Genomic DNA, 18,897 nt, shown 5'->3' on the forward strand with positions numbered 1-18,897 from the left:
AGGGTGATGGGAAAGTTGGAGCTGGATGGAATAGGTATAAACTGAGAAAGCACCAAGGGCCTCTCAGTGGCCACTGTCAGTGGTGAGCTGTACAACACATGAATCATATCAACAAAGCTTTACTGAAAGAACATCTGGGCGAGGTCAGCACCTGGCTGACCACCTCTGCAGACACACACACCCAGGAGGAACTCTTCGCCACAGCCGACCCAGGAGACTGCAAAGCTCTCATGTAGACAGAAGCCCTGTGGTTTAAGGGCCTCCTTCCCCTACTGCTCACCTGGCATTGTAGCTCCTCACAGGCACCAATGAAAAGTTCTGGAATCTTCTGGTGGGCTCAGGCACACACTTACCCTTCATTGCTAAGCTGTCCGATCTGACTTTCCCCTGGGAAGATCACTTCCACATGACCAAAGAGAAAAGGCACCTGCCTGGTTGCCTAACGTAAGACAACACGACCCTTTCAAAGCACACATAAGGCTCACGCACAACCTCCTGCAACACCCTCTGATGAACCAGGGAGCCAGTCTGTGTGACCTTGTGCGCTTGTATCACCTTTGCATCTGGCCTCTGTGAGACCCAGAGTCGTCAAACCTGAGTCCTTGGGCTTAGCAGGCAAGAGCCTTAACCTCTAAGCCATCTCTCCAGCTCCCAACACTTGTAACTGTAGCTTTGCCTACATGTCATCATCCCTAGCCATGTTCCTTGGGGGAAGCAGCCCACCAACATGAGCCTCAAGCAGTACCCTCAGGTTGCCTGGTTCATGCCACTTTCAATGGAGGATGTCCCTACTAACTGTAAGGATTATGGTCATTGTAAAAATATTTTGGCACTAAACTCAAGAAGCAGAGGTAGGAGGATCACTGTGAGTTTGAGGCCAGTCTAGGACTATAGAGTGAGCTCCAGATCAGCCTGGGCTAAAGCGAGACCTTACCTGGGAGGGTGGGGGCTACTTTTAACTGATAGCTAAATCCTGATCCCAAATCAAAGAAGGGCAGACAAGTTGGCACCCCAGACCTGGCTGGGCACATCCAGTGACTCTTGAGGACCTCAAGGCTCTCTACCTAGTTGGGGGTCTTACCGAGTTCCTTGGAGCCCTGGCTCTCGCTGGCCAGCTCCCCCATCTTTACAAGGGCATCAAAATAGCCTTTGGCAGCGAAGGTCACACCTGAGGAGAGAAGAGAAGGCTGTTACTTCTAACACAGGGTCTGGACAAGGTCTGTCACAGCAGCAAGGGTGGTGGAGCTGCTCAACCCCACCCCCACCCGCATGGGCCTGGCCTAGCTCAAGGAGGGCTCCAGCTTCACCTCTGTGGACACCAACCAGTTTCTTGTTGATACTCTTATTCCACTCCCATCATGAGGGCTCCTTTTATTTGGAAGAACATGGTGCGCTATGCAGTTCCAGAGCTACCCAAGTTAAACTGCAGAGCGTGGTGCCCTGTCACGTGCTGGTTGATTAGCAGGAGGGAGAACTGCTCTAAGTATGCTGCACCCAAGAGCTAACTCTGGGCAAGAACACTGAAGACCTGGAAGGTAGAAGCCCACTGACTTACCCAAGCATCCCAAACCAAGCTCCAAGAGTCCCCAGTCTCAACACAGGACTAACCAAGAACAGGCGCCCCTGTTTAAAGTAGACTAAAGCAAGGTGTCACATCTGCATTGCTGTGGCCAGAGGGGCTTCCTGGGTGTTCGAGACACTGATGACCTGGGTGTGGAAAGCTTGGTGTTGGCTCATTCCTTCCTCCAGCCCAGTACAAGTGCAGAGAGCTGCTAGGCCAGGGCTTCCTCCTTGTGACTGCCCAGGCCATGCCCAACTCTCTTGAGGTACCTGGCAAACTTTCTTATCTGAGGAAGGCTCCACCCATCTATCCTTTAAGACGAGAACAGAAGAGGCAGCCATGGCTGGAGAGCAGGGCCCTGGGGAACAGCCGGAGGTGGCACAGTTAAGAGTGCTAATCTGTTTTTGTACAAAACCCCACTAGGGGCTCATAACTGGGCATTTTATCAAATTTTATTTATATGGTTTTCAATTAAGCACACACAATTTGTTCTTTGGTACAAGACTACATCCCCAGGGGAATAAGGAGCTTCTGCTGCCTGGGAGGGTGGGCCTCTTAAACACAGGAAAAACAAAGGAGCCCAAGTGGGGTGCTTGAAAGCTGGAGTGGCTGGCCCCGACAATCGGAAAACAGGAAGAGGAAGTAACCTTCCAGACTATCCACACATAGCCCTGACAACCATGTGAGGCGTCCAAGTAGAAGCCGGAAAGGTCTGGAAGTAAACCGTGCCAAAGCATCGAAGAGCTGGAGGATAATACGTACAGAGGAGGAGACTGAGACCTAGACTCCACCAAACCCGCAAAAAAGGCAACAAGATCGTTCCCTAAGCACAGGACGCCTGGGGACAACTCTCCTGCCCAAGGGTAAAAAGATTCCTACACAGTTAGGTCACCAGTGCCCCGCAGACTCTAGAAAGAGTCATCAGTGGCCTGGACATGACAGCTCCACTCCTAGTCTCAGAGGGCAGGATCATCTGGGCCTGCTGACCTCTCCAGGCATGATACACCAAGGAAACCAGAGTAGGCCGGGGGGGGGGGGGGGGCTGGTCTTGGAAGTTCGTTTTGCTTGGGAATCATCAGATGATGGTGTGCTGCACATGGAGATGCCAGGGCAGCCCAGATGGCGGCTGCCTATCTCAGGCTGTACCTCCCCTTCCTGCTTCCACCCAAGCCCTTTACAGAGTTCAACATCCACACAAAGGCAAAGTCAACTTTTGTTCCGACAAGCTGTGGGCATAGTAAGCACCACGTAGGGAACAAGAAATGGTTGTGGTAGTGCACGCCCATAACCCTGGCTTTCTGGAGGCTGAGGCAGAAGCACTGCAGTGAACCCAAGGCCAGCCTGGGCTTTATATACAGCAAGACCTGTCTCAAAAACAACAACAACAACAACAAAAAACCTGAGCCAGGGCATGGGGGCACACATCTTTGATCCCAGCACTCAGGAGGCACAGGTAAGTGAGTTCGAAACCAGCCTGAAACTAAATCTCAGGTCAGCCTGGGCTAGAGTGGGACCCTACCTCAAAAAAACAAAAGAATCAAAACAGAAACACCTCATAAACAAAAGAACAAAAAACAGGGAGGACTCAGATACTCCTGAGAGACTGGAGGGCTCCCCGGGGTGGGAGCCACGATCAGTGCAGGGCTCTTACACGTCGTGAAAACTACAGAGCGGCTTTCTGCTTGGGGTAGACAGCAATTTCAAGGGGACATAGTAGTCCATATGCAGGAGCGTGTGCCTTTCTCTGCTCCCCAACCCAGCAGGCCCGAGGCTGCATGGCTGAACTCAGGACAGCAGACAGGCAGGATGGAACAGTGATCATGCCACACACGATGGTGCAGCTCAGCCCCCACAGCTTCAAGTCAATGATGTCAAGTTCCAACAAGCCAGGACCATGCGATGTTCTGCTCCAAAAGGAACAGCCTCTGCTCTGGTGTGGTCTCAGTGACCGGCTGGTCTGTGCAGGAGACTGCTACCACTTCCTTTCTGCAAGGTCAGCCCCACCCATAGCACTCAGGCAGAGGAGGCGATCTGGTAAGACTGCGCCAAGGTAAGAAGGCACCTTCTGTTCCCATACTGGATGGACAACTAGGAGGGCATGATAGTGGCTGTATAGCCCCATTTGGAAAGTGGGATCAAAACCAGGCCCATACCACCTGGAGCTTAGTCAGGCTGCTCTGTTATCAAGTGACTACAGGGCACAGGTAGCAGAAAAAGACCAGGCTAGCCAACTACATCTCTCTCCTGCCTCTAACTCAAAGCCCCAAACTAGCAAGCAGCTCACCAGCATGTGGGGCCACTGGATGGCGACGCTCTGGAAAAGCTGGCAAGGGTATGGTGCATATGTGAGAACAACAGTGACCTCCTGCTGGTGGGCTCCCCTTAGATGCCACAGCTAGAGTCCTGTCTGGGCAAGCATGGCCAAAGGTGCAGAAGACCAGGGCCAGGGCCCAGGAAGAGGGAATTTCCAATCAGACTGCATGGCTTTGCCCCAAGGGGACAGAAAGACTTGATGCATTCCAGGACCATCAGGGGCAGGCCTGGTACTTCCATCTCTCCCTGAGCTGGGGAGGAGAGTCTAAGGTGCCTGTGAACGCAAGGGTCCAGCTATCACTCCAGCCTCCACATCCAGGCCTGCAGGAGCTGCAGGACCTTTTCCAACACACTCGCCAGAGAGACCGAAGGTCACAGTAGCACCAACCCTAATCCTATATTTTGCATAGGGTTATGAAGAGCACACATCTACACCCGGCTCTAGGTGCCCTGCTTGTCACCATAGCCACGGGACAAGACCAGCTTGCATGGCAAGGATTTGTGGTCACTATGACAGCAGGGTCACATTCGGAGCACATGGGCAACCATGCCCTTAGCTCATACAGTTCTGATTCTCAAACAAAGGACCTGGTGGTTTCTACCCAGGCCTCAGGAGTTCAAGTGAAGTCCATCTTGGGTCAGGGATGGGTGTGCCCATGAGGACAGGGGCCAGCCAGCTCTACCTGCCAGGGCTTTCTCGTAGTTCTTCCCCATGGCGATGAAATTTCGGAGACTAGGGTTGAACTGCTCCATGATGGTCTGGAAGAGAGCAAAGAGAGAGAGAGCGGAGTTAACTTACCACCACCTACCCAGACCTGGGAGTGGCCAGGCCTGGTGGGGAGCCAGTTTCTAGAGTTTGAATCTCAGCTCTGCCCAGAGTCCTTTTGGAAAATGACCTTGCGCTTCAGAGCTCACATGTGTACCCCGGGGTGGGCATGGACGGGTTCTGTCTGCAGAGCAGCAAGTTGTCCTCACAGGGACATGTGGCATAGGCGCTCAGAGGCATGGCTGGTGAGGCCTGAGTACTCAGCTACAGGGCTGAGTCAGCTAGGGGAGGCTGCCCGTCAGCCACACACAAATGCTCAGAGACGCCTCCACGCCACCACCATAACTCAACACATCAATTACCAACACCAGCTCTGATTAGGGCGATGCACAGCCAGATTTACAAATACCACGCTATGAATAATCCAACAGGCTCCGGATCTGTTTGCCCCACGGACTGCAGTCCCTGTGCCAATATCTGCAATTCTCAGACTCAAGAAATTAGATTTTCACTGCGAAGGCCAAATAAATGTTTTAATTACAAGGCATAAAACAGGCACATACAAACAGCAGCCAAATGAGAATTCCACCAGCGTAATGTGCACGGACTGTTAGCAGCCAGCGCCAGCCAGAGAGGACACCCAGAGGAACTCTGAAAGGACTGCTGGTAGGTTGCATCCTGGGGTTTGTCACAAGGGATTCTGGCCCTTTCTGAGGATAACAGGAAGGGAAGCCACCTGGCTCTAACCCAAGCCCCTGGGAGGCTGGGACCCCTACCAGCCCAGAACAACTTGTGGCCCTGGTGAGGCCAACCCTAGCCCAGTGCCTATCACAGGATGCAGGACCAGTGTGGTGGGTGAGAAGGGCGTTTAAGGACATGCAAGCCATCCACCATGAAACTGCCTCCAGAAAGCCTGCCATGCTTCACCTGACTGTCCTGAGATATGGCAGGCATCCTCACTAAGAGAAAGACCCTCACTCTCAGGAGAATGATTCTGAGCTCCCATCCACCCACCCATCCATATTCATGCCTGCATGTGTTGCTGACCCCTCATGGCCTCACGAGGACTCCCAACTAGGGAGAACCACTAGTTGGGCCAAGTCCAACAGGGCTGGTGGCCCTGTCTTCCTGGGCACCTCCTCTTGCTAGTCCAGAGCCCTCTGTGTACAGTGGAAACTTAGCTGTCACCCAGCCTCACAGTCCCATCATACAGAGCTAGCAACCAGGGAGCAAAAGTGGGAGGTAGGCTTCTACCAAGGTGGGGAAGGAAGGGAAGTGCCCAGTGGAACACAGAGAGGAACTGGTTATCATGACCAGTGGAGAGTGACAGTCAGGGGAAAGCAGTGTGAGGCCCAGACTACTGCAGGGGGCAGACAGGAAATAGGAGAGAAGTGAGTGGTAACGTCCTCCAGGTAGGATAGGAAGCTTGGAGGGTCTGAGCAGAACCCAGGTGGCTACAGTGTATAAGGCCCCTCTGGCTGCACAGATTTAAGCCAAGGGACAGGGTGGAAGCTGGGAGGAATCTCCCTGGAGCCCAACCCTCTGATTAAGAAGGGAAGGAAGGAGGACCCCGCCAGGGCTGGATTCTTGTGTTCCGCACACCAGACGGTGAGGCAAGGGCAGGCGGGACCTGAGTGGAAAGGGAGAACATCAGGGAATTTGCAGATTCAGTTTGGAGACAGGACACAGGGGAAGCAGGCTGCGCGTGGTGCTGGGGAACTGGGTCTGGCCTGTGCAATCCAAGCTGCCCCTGGGCAGTGGTGTATGGGAAAATGCTGGAGAACCGGGTCCAGGAGTAGTGAGGCAGATGTGCCTGAGTTCAGAGCAGTGATACTCAGTCTGCCTGTGGACCTAAGATGGTGAGGAGGCTACAGATAAGCTGAGGGCAGAGATGAGAAGGGACAGAACAAATGACACAAGCCTGACAAGGGCAGGTGAGACGGACTGCCACTGCAGTATGTCTGGGTTCATGTGTGGGCATGCGTGGTTGGGTGTGTAATGTACATGTGCACTGAGTTGCAGCAGGTGTTTCTTACTGCCTGTGCCTGACACAGGTCTTAGAACAGGGCCATGAAGGTCTGCAAATGGATTCCGTTTGCAAGATCCCTGTTCATAGGACCTAACCTAGGGAGTCCTGGGGAAAGAGGCAGCTCAACCTGGATCAGTCCTCTGAACTCTGGTAACATCCTGAATGACAGGAGAATACACAGGAGCTACTCAGGGCTGACAGAGGCAGTCATCGAAGCTACTGCCATGCCCTGTGTGTGACATGGAGGGCAGCTGTGAGGTTTCACTTCCTCAGTGCAGCTGAGCTCACACACAAGGAATGCGAGAGTAAATGGGCTGGGCAGTGTGCACACTGCAGTGCCAGCCTGGCTACCTGGGCATAGCCACAACTTCCACCTGGCCAACGTACACAGCCGTCTCGGCCTGGAGGCAGTGGCAGAGGTGCGAACGCCATTGAGCTGGCACTGAGGGAGGTTCTCCTGTAGAAGGCCAGTTCCTCCTTCCTTCCATCTCTGCCTACCAACACCAGCCCTGGTTGGAAGAACGAGCCTTCTGAGGAACCATGTCTACAGGCTCCAGTTCAATGTTACAACCCAGCCGGGCAGGGTGGTATATGCCTTTAATCCCAGCACTCGGGAGGCAGAGCTGTGAGTTCGAGGCCACCTTAGACTACACAGTGAATTCCAGGTCAGCCTGAGCTAGAGTGAGGCCCTACCTTGAAAAACCAAAACAAAACAAAAGTCACAACCCTCCTCTGGGTCACCCTACTTCCCAGCAATTCTGGGAGAGACCTGAACCTCTGGTGGGGAATCTGTGGTGGGGGGTGGGGTATGTCTCTAAGCTCACAGGTCCATCCCATTGTTCAAGGGACTATGCAGATATTACTCTGACTGGTGGTCATGCTGCCCCCAAGAAAAATCTAAGGCAGGCCCACACCCACCCACAGAAAGCCTGGAGGCAGTTCTGGCCCTGCCTTATCCAGGCCTGCCAGCTCCAGGCTGCTCCCTCTGCCCCTCCCGTGACTCTAGGACCATGCCAGGAAGATGCTGAGTATAAACACCGTGGGGAAGGGTCTCCTTCCAGGGGAAGAACATCTTCCTTATAAGCCCCCACACACACCAGCACAAAAACAAAAGGCAGTGGCCAGGAGGAAGAATCTAGACATTGAGAAAGTGACTTGGACTCTGAGAAGCCTCCCCATGCACACTGGCCTAAAACCAGCTGTCCACAGAGGGCCAGGTGAACTGTCCTCAAACCTGGGAGGAATGCAAGGCCTCTTGGGACCTGCCAGGCACAAGAAGGTCCCTAGGACACAATGTGTGGCCATTTTTCCTGACAGGACAAAATCCTACTTGATGAGCAAGGACCATACTTCCTTCAAAATCCGTACTTGTGCATGACAAAACCCATGTGGTCTTGTGGCCCTGCCCAGTGATTCTGGGCGGCTCCTTAGCTGGCTTTCTTGGACCAGACATTAGATTTAGCACCGCCACTCTTCTACTTATTCACCTGTTCATTCAGTATTTTTTAGGGAACATCTGCCAAGTGAGATTCTGGGGTGTCTGAAAGAGACTACGAACTTATGGAGACTATTCCCAGAGTACATGTCACAAAGTGGCTGGGGAAAGAGGGGTTCAACCCAGGGATGGTCAGAGCTCAGGCCACTCCAGGTACTATTGTGTGGCTGTGTCTCCAGCCCAGGGACAACAGCTGGGCATTTCCAGAGGACTGAAAAGCAAGGCAGAGCCAACAAGCTGCATAGGTGGCTGGCACTAGCCAGACGTAGATAAGCCCTGAGAACTCCTTTCTGTCTGCTAGCTCCCTGATCATTCCTGGCCATCCTGGAGGTGACAGTCAGGCAAGAGGACAAAGGACACCAAGTCAACTACCCTCCTCTCTTCCGCACACCTGAAGAAATGAGGAGAGGGGCAGGACAGTCATAGGAAGGAGGCCCTCCAAGTGACTTTGCCCTTCAGCTCTGACACCCATGTGTACCAACTGCCAGCCCCTGGCTCCTGCCGCAGCCCCTTCAGCATTCCTGGCAACATGCACAGCCAGGCTGGGTCATATTTCCTCACACACACAACAGTCAAGAGTCTCCCTGGTTGCCTGGGGGACCCTAACCTGGTCCTCTCCATCCTTTTGTCACTGTCCCATCTTACAGACAGACACAGTGAGGCCCAGGAACTCAGGGAGTTCACCTGCCTGTGCATAGCAGAGCCAAAGCCTGGTTTCAGTTCTAGGCCAATCAAATGGTCACTCAGGCCTCTCTGCACTGGCCACAGTGTGCCCTGGAAAGCCACACTCCAGCCATGTCAGAGAAAAGGTGAACAGCAGTAGTCAGAAGCAGCTTGTCACCACAAAGGAAGACCTGAGGCTGCCCTCACTAGCTCCACCTTCCCAAGGGCACCACTGCTGCCCTGTCTGTGGCTCCATCACACCCATGGACTCCCATCCCTGCCAAGACTTACAGGAAAAACAAGTGTTAGCTTTGTAGCCCAAGACACCTCCTAGTCCCTGCTGGCTTCAGTGCAGGCTGACCCGGTGAAACCCCACCTAGGCTGCTAGGCACTCAAGGGAATGCAGGCCGGACAGAGCTGAGGACATGTGAGGAGCCTGGGACCCATGCATCTGATATCTGGTGTCATGTGGACAGGGTTCTGTGTGGAGGACTTTTCAGGACTTGCTGTCCTGAGGCTACAGTCAGTGAGTGTAGACTAAGTGGGCAGCATCAGCTTCCCCCGCCCAACCAGGAGCATCCACTGGCTCAGGATCTTGGGTTGAGGGGCCTGCTCACAGTACCAGAGGAATTGCTCTGCGCAGGAGCTGCCCACTGTAAGCACCTCGCCCCAGCCCTGTGCCTCTGGAGCAGGTCATGGGAGTGCTTTGCAGGGGTGGAGAACAGGAAGAGAAGCCTGGGCTCTTCCAGAACAGACAGCAAGAGTCCTTGCACCTGAGGGAGGGAATGTTAGGGTACCACTGGGCTCACAAGGCCAGCTTCAGTCCCCTGCGGAGGCAGACATACGTCAGAGGAGACAGCATCACTTTTCAGGAACTGGAGGTGGGAAAGACAGCAGGGACTAGTCACATGCCACACCAAGGGCTTCTGCAGGGTCTGGGCAGAGACCACCCTGCCATAACACAGTGGTTTTGGTATTCGGTTCTAGTATCTCTTCTGGAGAGGCTGCCAAGATTGATAAAGACACTCCAGTGTCTTTGGCAGGGCGCCTGGACCTTACAATTGGAAGCAAGGTGGCCTCCCATCAGGAAGGGCCAGAGGGCAGGGCCTCCTTCCCATCACCCTTGACTTTCCCCATCAGCCAGAGGCTCCAGAAGAGGGACCACTTGAGACTGCAATAAAGCCTCCTTGGCTTAAAAAAAAAAAAAAAAAAAAAAAAAAAAAAAGCAAGCTCATAGGGCCCAAGGCTCTGAAGCACCCACTCTTCTTTTGGAGGCTGACATTTGCACCCCCTCCTGCCCTTGTTTCAAGGCTTTCTGCAGCTCTTAGGCACTCCAAGAATGACCCCTCCTGCATGAGGTACCATGGGAAGAGGTCTCCAAGGGAAAAAGCCATGCCTGGGCCTTTCACAGCCAGGCCTGGCCCAGACCCCCACACAAGGAAACCCTGGTCAGCACTATGTGCTGGAGGGGCTTGGCCAGCAGTCCCCAGGAAGTCCGGAAGCCAGGCCTGCTGTGACAGCTGCCCTCACAGGAACTCGTCAACCAGCATGAGCCCGGCAGCAGGGGCCAGACATGAGACCAAACAGCCCCGCCATGTCCTTCCTGTCTGGGAGGCTTGTCTTGCCCATTCCAACCTCCGTGGGGACTCAGCTCACCACTAGACAGCCCCCAAAGTCTGGCTATCCTAGTTTTGGATCACAGAGCTTATCCCATTGTGGGTGGCTGGCAAATGCAGGGGAGGGGCACATTTAAGCTGCTTTTGTCTTTGATCAGAGTTAAGGTGGACCCAAACTCAACTGGCTACTTTATGATGACCTCACAGCATGGCAGCCCTGGAGCTCTGTTGTCATAAGCTAAGGTGGAAGGGGCATGAAATACGACTGGTTTAGAAGAGAAATGCCACCATAGGGACAGACAGCCCCCATGTCAAAATTGAGGTACGACCATGGAGACAGCCCCCATGCCATGCTAGATTACAACCTCCATCATGGGGAAAGAGGGGATGTCATGGCCACATGTGTTGAGCCCTGTCCCTCAGCCCCTGTGTCTTTAAAGAGGTTACTAAGGTGAAACAAGGTAACTGGGGTAGCCAGCTCCAGGCCAGTCTGACTGGTGTCTTTGTAGGAAGATATCAGGACACAGACACACAGAGAGGTGGCCATGTGAGGACAAGTGAAGTCCATCTGCCAGCCAAGGAAAAGGCCTCAGGAGGAGCCAGCTGCCCACTGTGATTTCCTCTCCAGAACTGTATGATGATCCATGTCTCACTTAAGCCACCAATGTGGGGTTCTGCCTTTCAGTGCCCCGAGCCAAGCAGCACTGGGTCATTCCCATGCCCTGTACAGTGAGTGAGCCAGGTCCTTATGTCTTCCCACTGTTGATAATTACAGAAGTCTGGTGAGTGCTCAAGCAGAGGACACACAAGCCATTCACTGGGCCACCCTCTCCCATGAACATGCTTGGCTGGGCCTCCCAGGGCGGGGCTTGCTGCTAGCATACTACTGATGAGCAAGCGGGAAGGCAGTCCTGGAATGCTCTGGAACTCTCTCCTTCCACTGACCTCAGGTCAGGAGGGTCCAATGTGCTGGCCCAGCAGCCATTGCCAGACAGGACCCTTGGTGTCTAAGTACTGGCCAGGCATCTCTGCCTCCATCACTATTCTCCAAAAAGCCTCCTGCCCCATGGACCGATGACCTTGGCCACCAGTGCCCCAGTACTGTCAGGACATATTCCATCACCTTCCTGAGTTACTGATGAGAAAGTTGTCGGCAGCACACAGAAAGCCCGAGTCAGGCCTGGTTCGAATCCCCCCTCAGCTACCTGCTAGCTGATGGGCAGGACTTACTACTTCATCCCCACTGCAACTCCCTGTGGGTCCTGACAGGTATGGAATTAAGCAGGGACATGTATACAGGGCCCAAAGCTGTGCCTGGGACAAGCAGTGGGAAGGCACCTAAGAAAACCCAGAGGTTGCAAACAGCCCAGGCCCTCCATGGCCAGCACAGCCCATTCTGTCTGTCTCTCTCTCTCTGACTCTCTCAAATAAATAAAACAAAAAAGAATTAAAAAAAAAAAAACAAAACTATTGCAAGGGTTAGAGAGATGGCTCAACAGTTAAAAGGCACTTGCTTGATGGCTCGAGTTCAATTCCCTAGTTCCCATGTAAAGCCAGACACACAAAGTAGTGCATGTGTCTGGAGCTTATTTGCAGTGCCAAGAGGTCTTGATGTGTCCATTCTCTTTCATTCTCATCCTTCTCCTCCCTTCCCCCTCTTTCGTTGCACTTGAAAATAAATAGGAATATTTTAATATCTTCTTAAAACCTATTAACTCACTATTACAATGAGTATAAAATCAAAATTCTAGCCAGGAAAAAAAGTATACTTCCTTTTGAGGTAACAATCCTACCTCTGGCATCTAAGCCAGAAGGTACTTGGTACAGAACTTCTCACACCTAGTCCCTACTCCAGAGATGGTTCAGGTTCATCTGCAGCTGAAGACACCGTGGCAGGCTTTTCCCCTCCAAAGACCCCAGGACTACCCCACCCGTCATGCCCACAGCCCAGGGAGCAAGACCTGGCGGAGGCCACAGTCAGGGCGGAGGCTTCTTCTGGACCTCCTGTAGAAACCCCAGGGTCAGCACATCCTGGAGCAGGCTTTCAGTGCCTGACATGGTAGGTGGGAAGGACAGGGGTTACCTCGGGGAACTGGGGAGAGCGTCAGGCAGACTGCACTATGGCAAGCAGAAAAGGGTTCCTGCTAACATCCCAGCTACAGACACAGGTTCCTAAGGAGACGCCTTGTAAGCCTCAATTCATGCCCAGCTCCCCATCGTCCCCATGCTACCTAGGCCCTTTCTTGGGCTTTCTCATCCCCTACCAAGGACCAAGCTCACGAGCCCCCAGGATGACAGGACAAAGCTCTTACGGATGACTCCTTGGCCTGCTGTGCCAGGCCCAGACCTGGGCAGCCGCTTCCAGCAGTCCCGAAGGTGCTGGGCCTTTGCTCTTGAGGCTGAGAGGCAAAGAGCAGAGCCAGGGCGTGGGCACAGGGTGACTTCAACACACCTCTTCACATCCCAAAAGCGAAACTCATTCATCACCAAGGAATGACAGCTCCCCATCGCGGCCTGGCCACTGTTCCAGGCCCTAGAGATACGTCAGTGAGCCAAGTCTCCCTAGCCATACAGCCAAACAATTCTGAATTTCCAAGTCTTGGCCTTGGGGTACATGGTGTGTGTGTGGCAGGGGGAGATGTTTAGTTGATAAGCTGCTCAGACCAGCCAGAACAGCCTCACTGGGGACTGCCAGCACATGGCCCAGGAGGCCCTCAACCTTGCCTGTCCACCCTCCAGGTTGAGCCCCCTCCCCCCCAGAATTATCTTGCAGCTGCACTGGCACAATCTGGTTGGGAATGACTCAGAGCAGGGGGTGGCAGTGGGTTGGATAAAGGTGCCAGTGCAGTCCACGCCCGTTGGTAATTATTCCAGGCGCAGGCAGAGATCGCAGAACAGCATTGTGCTGTGTGGGGGAGGCTGACAGCCACCAGCTCCCCTGAGCACAGGCCTTCCAGGGGAGTGTGGCTTCTCACACCTTCAACTCCATGAGGCCTCAAGGACAACCACAGGCCAGCAGGGAAGGCAGCACAGGAGGCCTTGGCCAGGTGCAGTGGTAGCTAAGGACAGGAACCAGCCCATTCCAGTGGCAGCCTGGGAACCCAGGGGACTCCACCCCACAATGACAGCTACATGCAATGGCAGTGCAGGATACCCAGCAGAGAGAGCCACGATAAGCTGAGCAAAACACACATGCAAGAAGGACAGCCCTGCCCTCCTCCTGCTGCTTCTGAGCAGGGCTAGATCCACTAACCAGCGAGGGAGGTTGGGCCTTGGTCTCCCTGACTGCATACCACACTCATGCGCAGCAGGCAGGCCAAGGAACAGAACCCATACATCAGGGCCTGGACCTTTGAAAACGATGGGTTCAAAGGCATGACAATAAGAACACAGCTCCCCAAAGCACCCCCTCAACACCCTTCTCCTAAGATGAATTGACCTATCAGCCTTCACTATGAATTCAGGTGTAAGTTTCATGGATCAAGTCAACTTCCCCAATAAAAACACACACTAGCCGGGCATGGTGGCACATGCCTTTAATCCCAGCACTCGGGAGACAGAGGTAAGAGGATCACCATGAGTTCAAGGCCACCGTGAGACTCCATAGTGAATTCCAGGTCAGCCTGGCCTAGAGCGAGTCCCTACCTCAGAAAAAAAGGGGGGGCTAGAGAGATTGCTTAGCAGTTAAGGCACTTGCCTGTGAAGCCTGAGGATCTAGGTTTGATTCTCCAAGTCCCATGTAAGCCAGATATACAAAGTGGCACATGCATCTGGAGTTTGTCTGCAGTGGCTAGAGGCCCTGGTGCATCCATTCTCTGTGTCTCTAATAAATAAATAAGTATTTTTTAAATCTTAAAAAGAAACCCTATACTAAACATGAGCCATCAGGACAGTGTGCATAGGCAAGCACTCTACCGAGGCATCCTGGACATACAAGTGACCATGCCCCAGGGCTCCAGGACCCTTGGAACAGTTCACTCACATCCCCCAGCAAATACTGACTACAAGAAATCAATGCACCAAGCACTAGGTACACCTCATGAGCCAACAGATTTGACCTACCGGACATGGCCTGGGGTCAAGAACTGCAGGAGAGGGACAGCTCAGAAGTCAGCACCATAGAGAGGCTGCCCTGGCTGCTACGAAGGGGACAAGGTCTAAACTGCCACAACTAAACAAGCAGGCAGAGGCGGCAACACATGCTGTGAGGCACACAAGGCATATAGGTCCACTCAGTGAAGGAGGCCTAGCCTTCTGGATGCGCTGGCCTGAGAACCATGCGTGTGCACACACACTGGAGCACAGTACAGCACTGGCTCCTCTCCTCGGGAAGAGGTACCAAGTCAGCACCTGTCAGAGAGCCCGCTTCACTGCTGCTTTGAAGTGGCAAGAGACCCTGCTATACCCGTTCTCACATTCATTCTCCCTCTATAAATAAATAAATAAAATGTAAAAAAAAAACAAGTCACTTTGCATACAGGGACACTCAGAGCACCCTCAGCCCAGAGAGCCCTCAGGCTTCAAGCTGTCATCACTCTGAACAGTACAGTCGTTATGAGGAAGCAGGCCTCAGCCCTGGCACTCTATCCCCTGGGTCCCTGGGGTAGACCAGCTAGGCCAGATTCTGTTGTCTGTGTAGAGGGAGGGGACTTTCTTGTTTAATGCTCCCCTCCTCTGCAGGGCCCAAGGGTCTGTAGGTGAGCTCCCAGCAGATGTCAGGAAGCTGTCTTGTTTTTCTCTCCTTCATCTTCCATGAAATTCCCCGAGGACACAGTTCCCAAGGGAACTGAGCCATCAGGAAAGAGGTCGAAGTCTGCGTTATGGATTCTTCCAGGAGGAAAATCAAAACTGTACTTTTTATTCTTGAATTGTTAATCAGCAGGGCCAAGGACGAGCGTCCTCCTTCGCCAAGGCAGACACCGCTCAGAACTGCAGCTGAAGCGCTGCAAGGGCCAAAGCAAACAGCTGAGCTGCACCACAGGCGACCCTGAGCAGAGCCGCATCCTGGCCTTCCCAAGGGGCACTGCCAGCACTTCTGCATGGGCCAACTGGGCACAGAAACAGCCCCTAGCACGGGGCCAGAGGTTACATGTCCCAGAAGACTGGATGACAATGCCTGGACTGGCTAGACTGGCCCAGAGGTGCATACCACTGGCTTTGGCTCTCTCCTGACTGAGCCTCCTTTGGGCTGGGTTTCTACCTGACCCATATGCTGAAGCTACCCAACCTGTACTGGCACTGTCACACACTGTGAACTTCCCCAGTGACAAAGAACAGAAAGGGCACAGATTCAATCAAGAGCTACTTGCCTGTGAAACCAAACACACCAAGTACCACGGCAGGACAGCCCTGTAGTCACCCACGTTCTTTGTGTGTCCAACCCTTCAAAAAGCCAACAAATGTCTGAAGATGGCCCAATGGATAGAGTTTCCCAAGACAGCCTAAGTCTCTGAGTTCAGATCCTTGGAACTCACATCAAGATGCCACAGGCACCTATTGCACACCGGCTTGGAGAAGGGAGGCGGAGCCAAGAGAACCCACTGGAAGCTTCCAGGCCATCTAGACTGTCTACAGAGTCCTGAACCACCAGAGAGCCAGCCTTGAAAAAGGCAGAAGGCAAGGGCTGACATCAGAAAGATGTCCTTTGACCACTGTTGCGCTACAGCATGTATGCCCTACACTGACATTCATATAAATGTGCATACACTCACACACAAAAAGCTGGAGGGGGTTGCTGGAGAGATGGCTTACTGGTTAAGGAGCTTGCCTGCAAAGCCAATGGACTCAGGTTCGATTCTCCAGCACCCAAATAAAGGCAGATGTTCAAGGTGGTGCATGTGTCTGGAGTTCATCTGCAATGGCTGGAGGCCCTGGCATGCCCAGTCTCTCTATCTGCCTCTTTCTTTTTTCTCCCTCTCTCAAAAATAAATAAATAAAATATAAAGATTTTTTTTTAAGCCAACGGAGATTTCATTACTATCCATTCACATGGGAGACGTCAATCACTGGCTGTCAAACATCAAACACAGAACCCACAGTGTGCCCAGTGTGAACCACCAGCTTCCAAGGCTGCAGCCACTACCGAAAGTCCCTAAGCAGCCATCCCAATAGTTTTCCTGCCACAGCCACAGCTCTCACTCTGGACATCCAGATGAATTACAGCAGCATGTGGGTGAGGCCCACAGCTGTAAGTGCAGGCTGACTGCCCAGGCATGAGTTTCATTAGGGACGACCATGGGATTCCCCAGAGCAAGGCTACTCCTCACACCCAGCGTGATTCTCGCCATGGAAGTTCCCGTTTAATGGTTTTAGTGCAGAGGCAGGAAAAATGGGGGAAAAAAAAAACTGTGACCAGCACTTCTCTCCCACCCTCTGCAATAAAGAGCAAACCATAATGGAACTAATGACTAATAATTGAATAAGCCTCCCTCCCCTGACAGCATGTGCTTCCACAGAGCAACAAGAGAAAAATGTGTGCCATGGAGACTATGTGATATTGAACATAAAAACCCCCAAGACTGCTCTGAATCCTGTTTACCAGCAGCTCGAACATGGCTCCAGCACTCCTTCAGCCCCGCTACCTGCCTTCAGGATTCCTCCAGACCCATGTAGTTACAAGTTTGAAGCCTTTATTAAAAGCCGCATTAAAGTATAATCTGCCCCTGGACTCCAGCTGAAACCAAAGGGGCCACCCCTGAAGCTTCCATCTGCCGTCGGCAGTGAAGCGAGCAACTAAGAGGGTTTCACAGGCCACTGGCTAGGAAGACACAGCCATGGCAGGCTTACACAATTAGAAACTGTTGCTCTGGGAGCGGGGCGCAATCCCACCCAGCAGCCACTAACCAGCAACTGCGCGTAAATACCAGTGACTCTAATCACCAGCCTTCACTTAACCTTCAGACACAGTTTTGAAATAAAGCACAGCTTTGTAACAGGACCGCCATGGACAGGCCAGGGCAAGGATTTCTCTCTTGAGAAAAATGCCCCTGGGAACTGCAGTGGGCCTGGTGCCATCAGAGAGCCCCGGGCTGTGCTGTTGGGGACTGGGGGGGGGGGGGTGTCTGGCCTGAGAGACCCTATGCTGAACAAATAGAAATCAGTCTGTCCATGTGTATGCAAGGCAGAGAGACATGCCATGACAGCAGGGGTGCAGAGAGGAGGCTTCCAGGGGGCTCTGCGGTTCTTAGATAGGAAACTGTCATTTCACAGATGAGAATGTGAATGCGACTCTTCACACATGTCAGAACCAAAAGCAGGCGCGTCAGCCCTCCTACACAATTAGTCTTCTCCCTCGGCGGTTACATAAGATGATGGATTATCTGTCCACCCATCCAACCTGCCCGCGCTCGACCTCCCACCTTGGGTCACGTCCATTAACACAGGGGAAGGAGTTGTGGAAAGGGAAAGCCTGTTGAGAGGAAAGTGTCCAAAGGTTGGCATAACCGCGCCTGGGAGAGCCCCACGGAGCCAACGCGCCAAGCGAGCGCCAGGGCACCCGACCGCGGCAGCCCGCAGCCCCCACGCCGCCCCCGCTGCGCGCTCCCTACTCTCGGTCTGCAGCAGCCCGGGCAGAGTCCGGCAGAGCTCCAAGCCCCGCGCGAGCCGGTCCCTCCGGACGCATGGGCGGGCGAGCGGGCGGGCGGGCGGGGGCCGAGCCGTGCTGCCGTCGGGGTGGGGGAGCCCACTGGGATTCTGGGACGACCCGGGCCGCAACGGGCGTGAGGGCCTGGGGCGGACGTGGCCACCTGTGACCCACTCACCACACCCACGCCCAGAGGGCCGCGCAGGAGGGCCCCTGGACCCCGGGACTACCCTGATCCAGCTCGGCGCTGGAGACTCACCTTGTAGACATTTTCCGTGAGCCGGTGCATCTCCTCTGAGCGTGACAGCGACATGGTCTTGGGTCCCGGCTGCACCACACACCAGAGCGGGGGCGCGGGTGGCGGTGGCGGTGGCAGTGGCGGTGGCGGTGGCGGAAGCAGCAGCGGCAGCAAAACGAAAAGACGCGCGGATCGGGACTACAGAGCGCGACTCCTGGCGGCGGCTGCTTTTATAGCCGCATAGGCCACGCCCCTCCACTGGCTCCACCCTCAAGCTCCGCCCCCGCCGCGCCCGGATCTCCGCCCCCGTCGTCCGCCCCCGCCCAGCCCCGACGCTGCTAGGCAACCGCCATGCCCGCTCCCGCGCCTCCCTTCCCATTGGTGAGTTTCGGAGGCGGGGGCGAAGGGCGGGGTTAGAGGCGGGGCCAGGAGGCAGACTGCAGGCGACGATTGGTCGGCCGCGAGTCTATGGAGGGGGAGGAGGAGGAGGCGCGGCGCGGTGCGCGCTGGGGCCCGGGAGCAGCCTGAAGGGGCCCGGGCGACAGCCTGGCTGGGGGCGGGAAGCGGGGGCGGGGTGGTGCAGGAAGAGGCAGCCGGGAGCGGGGGAGGCGCGGGGGTGCGGGCGCGAGCGCGG

At 54.2% G+C, this 18,897-nt stretch overlaps 1 protein-coding gene across 4 annotated transcripts in view; it reads right to left on the minus strand.

The window, feature by feature from the left end:
* Positions 1-18,455, minus strand: part of Baiap2 (BAR/IMD domain containing adaptor protein 2) — a 68,368-nt gene extending 49,913 nt beyond the window's left edge. For all 4 annotated transcript variants that reach the window (XM_045159362.1, XM_004655261.3, XM_004655260.3 and 1 more), the window contains exons 1-3: positions 18,285-18,455; positions 4,558-4,633; positions 1,082-1,168 (exon numbers count right to left, since the gene is read on the minus strand). In XM_045159362.1, the coding sequence (XP_045015297.1) occupies positions 1,082-1,168; positions 4,558-4,633; positions 18,285-18,338 (217 nt within the window). In that variant the 5' untranslated portion in view covers positions 18,339-18,455. The remainder of the gene's footprint in view (positions 1-1,081; positions 1,169-4,557; positions 4,634-18,284) is intronic.
* Positions 18,456-18,897: the final 442 nt, after the last annotated feature.

Source organism: Jaculus jaculus, chromosome 9 (genome assembly GCF_020740685.1).
Source record: "Jaculus jaculus isolate mJacJac1 chromosome 9, mJacJac1.mat.Y.cur, whole genome shotgun sequence".
NCBI lineage: Eukaryota > Metazoa > Chordata > Mammalia > Rodentia > Dipodidae > Jaculus > Jaculus jaculus.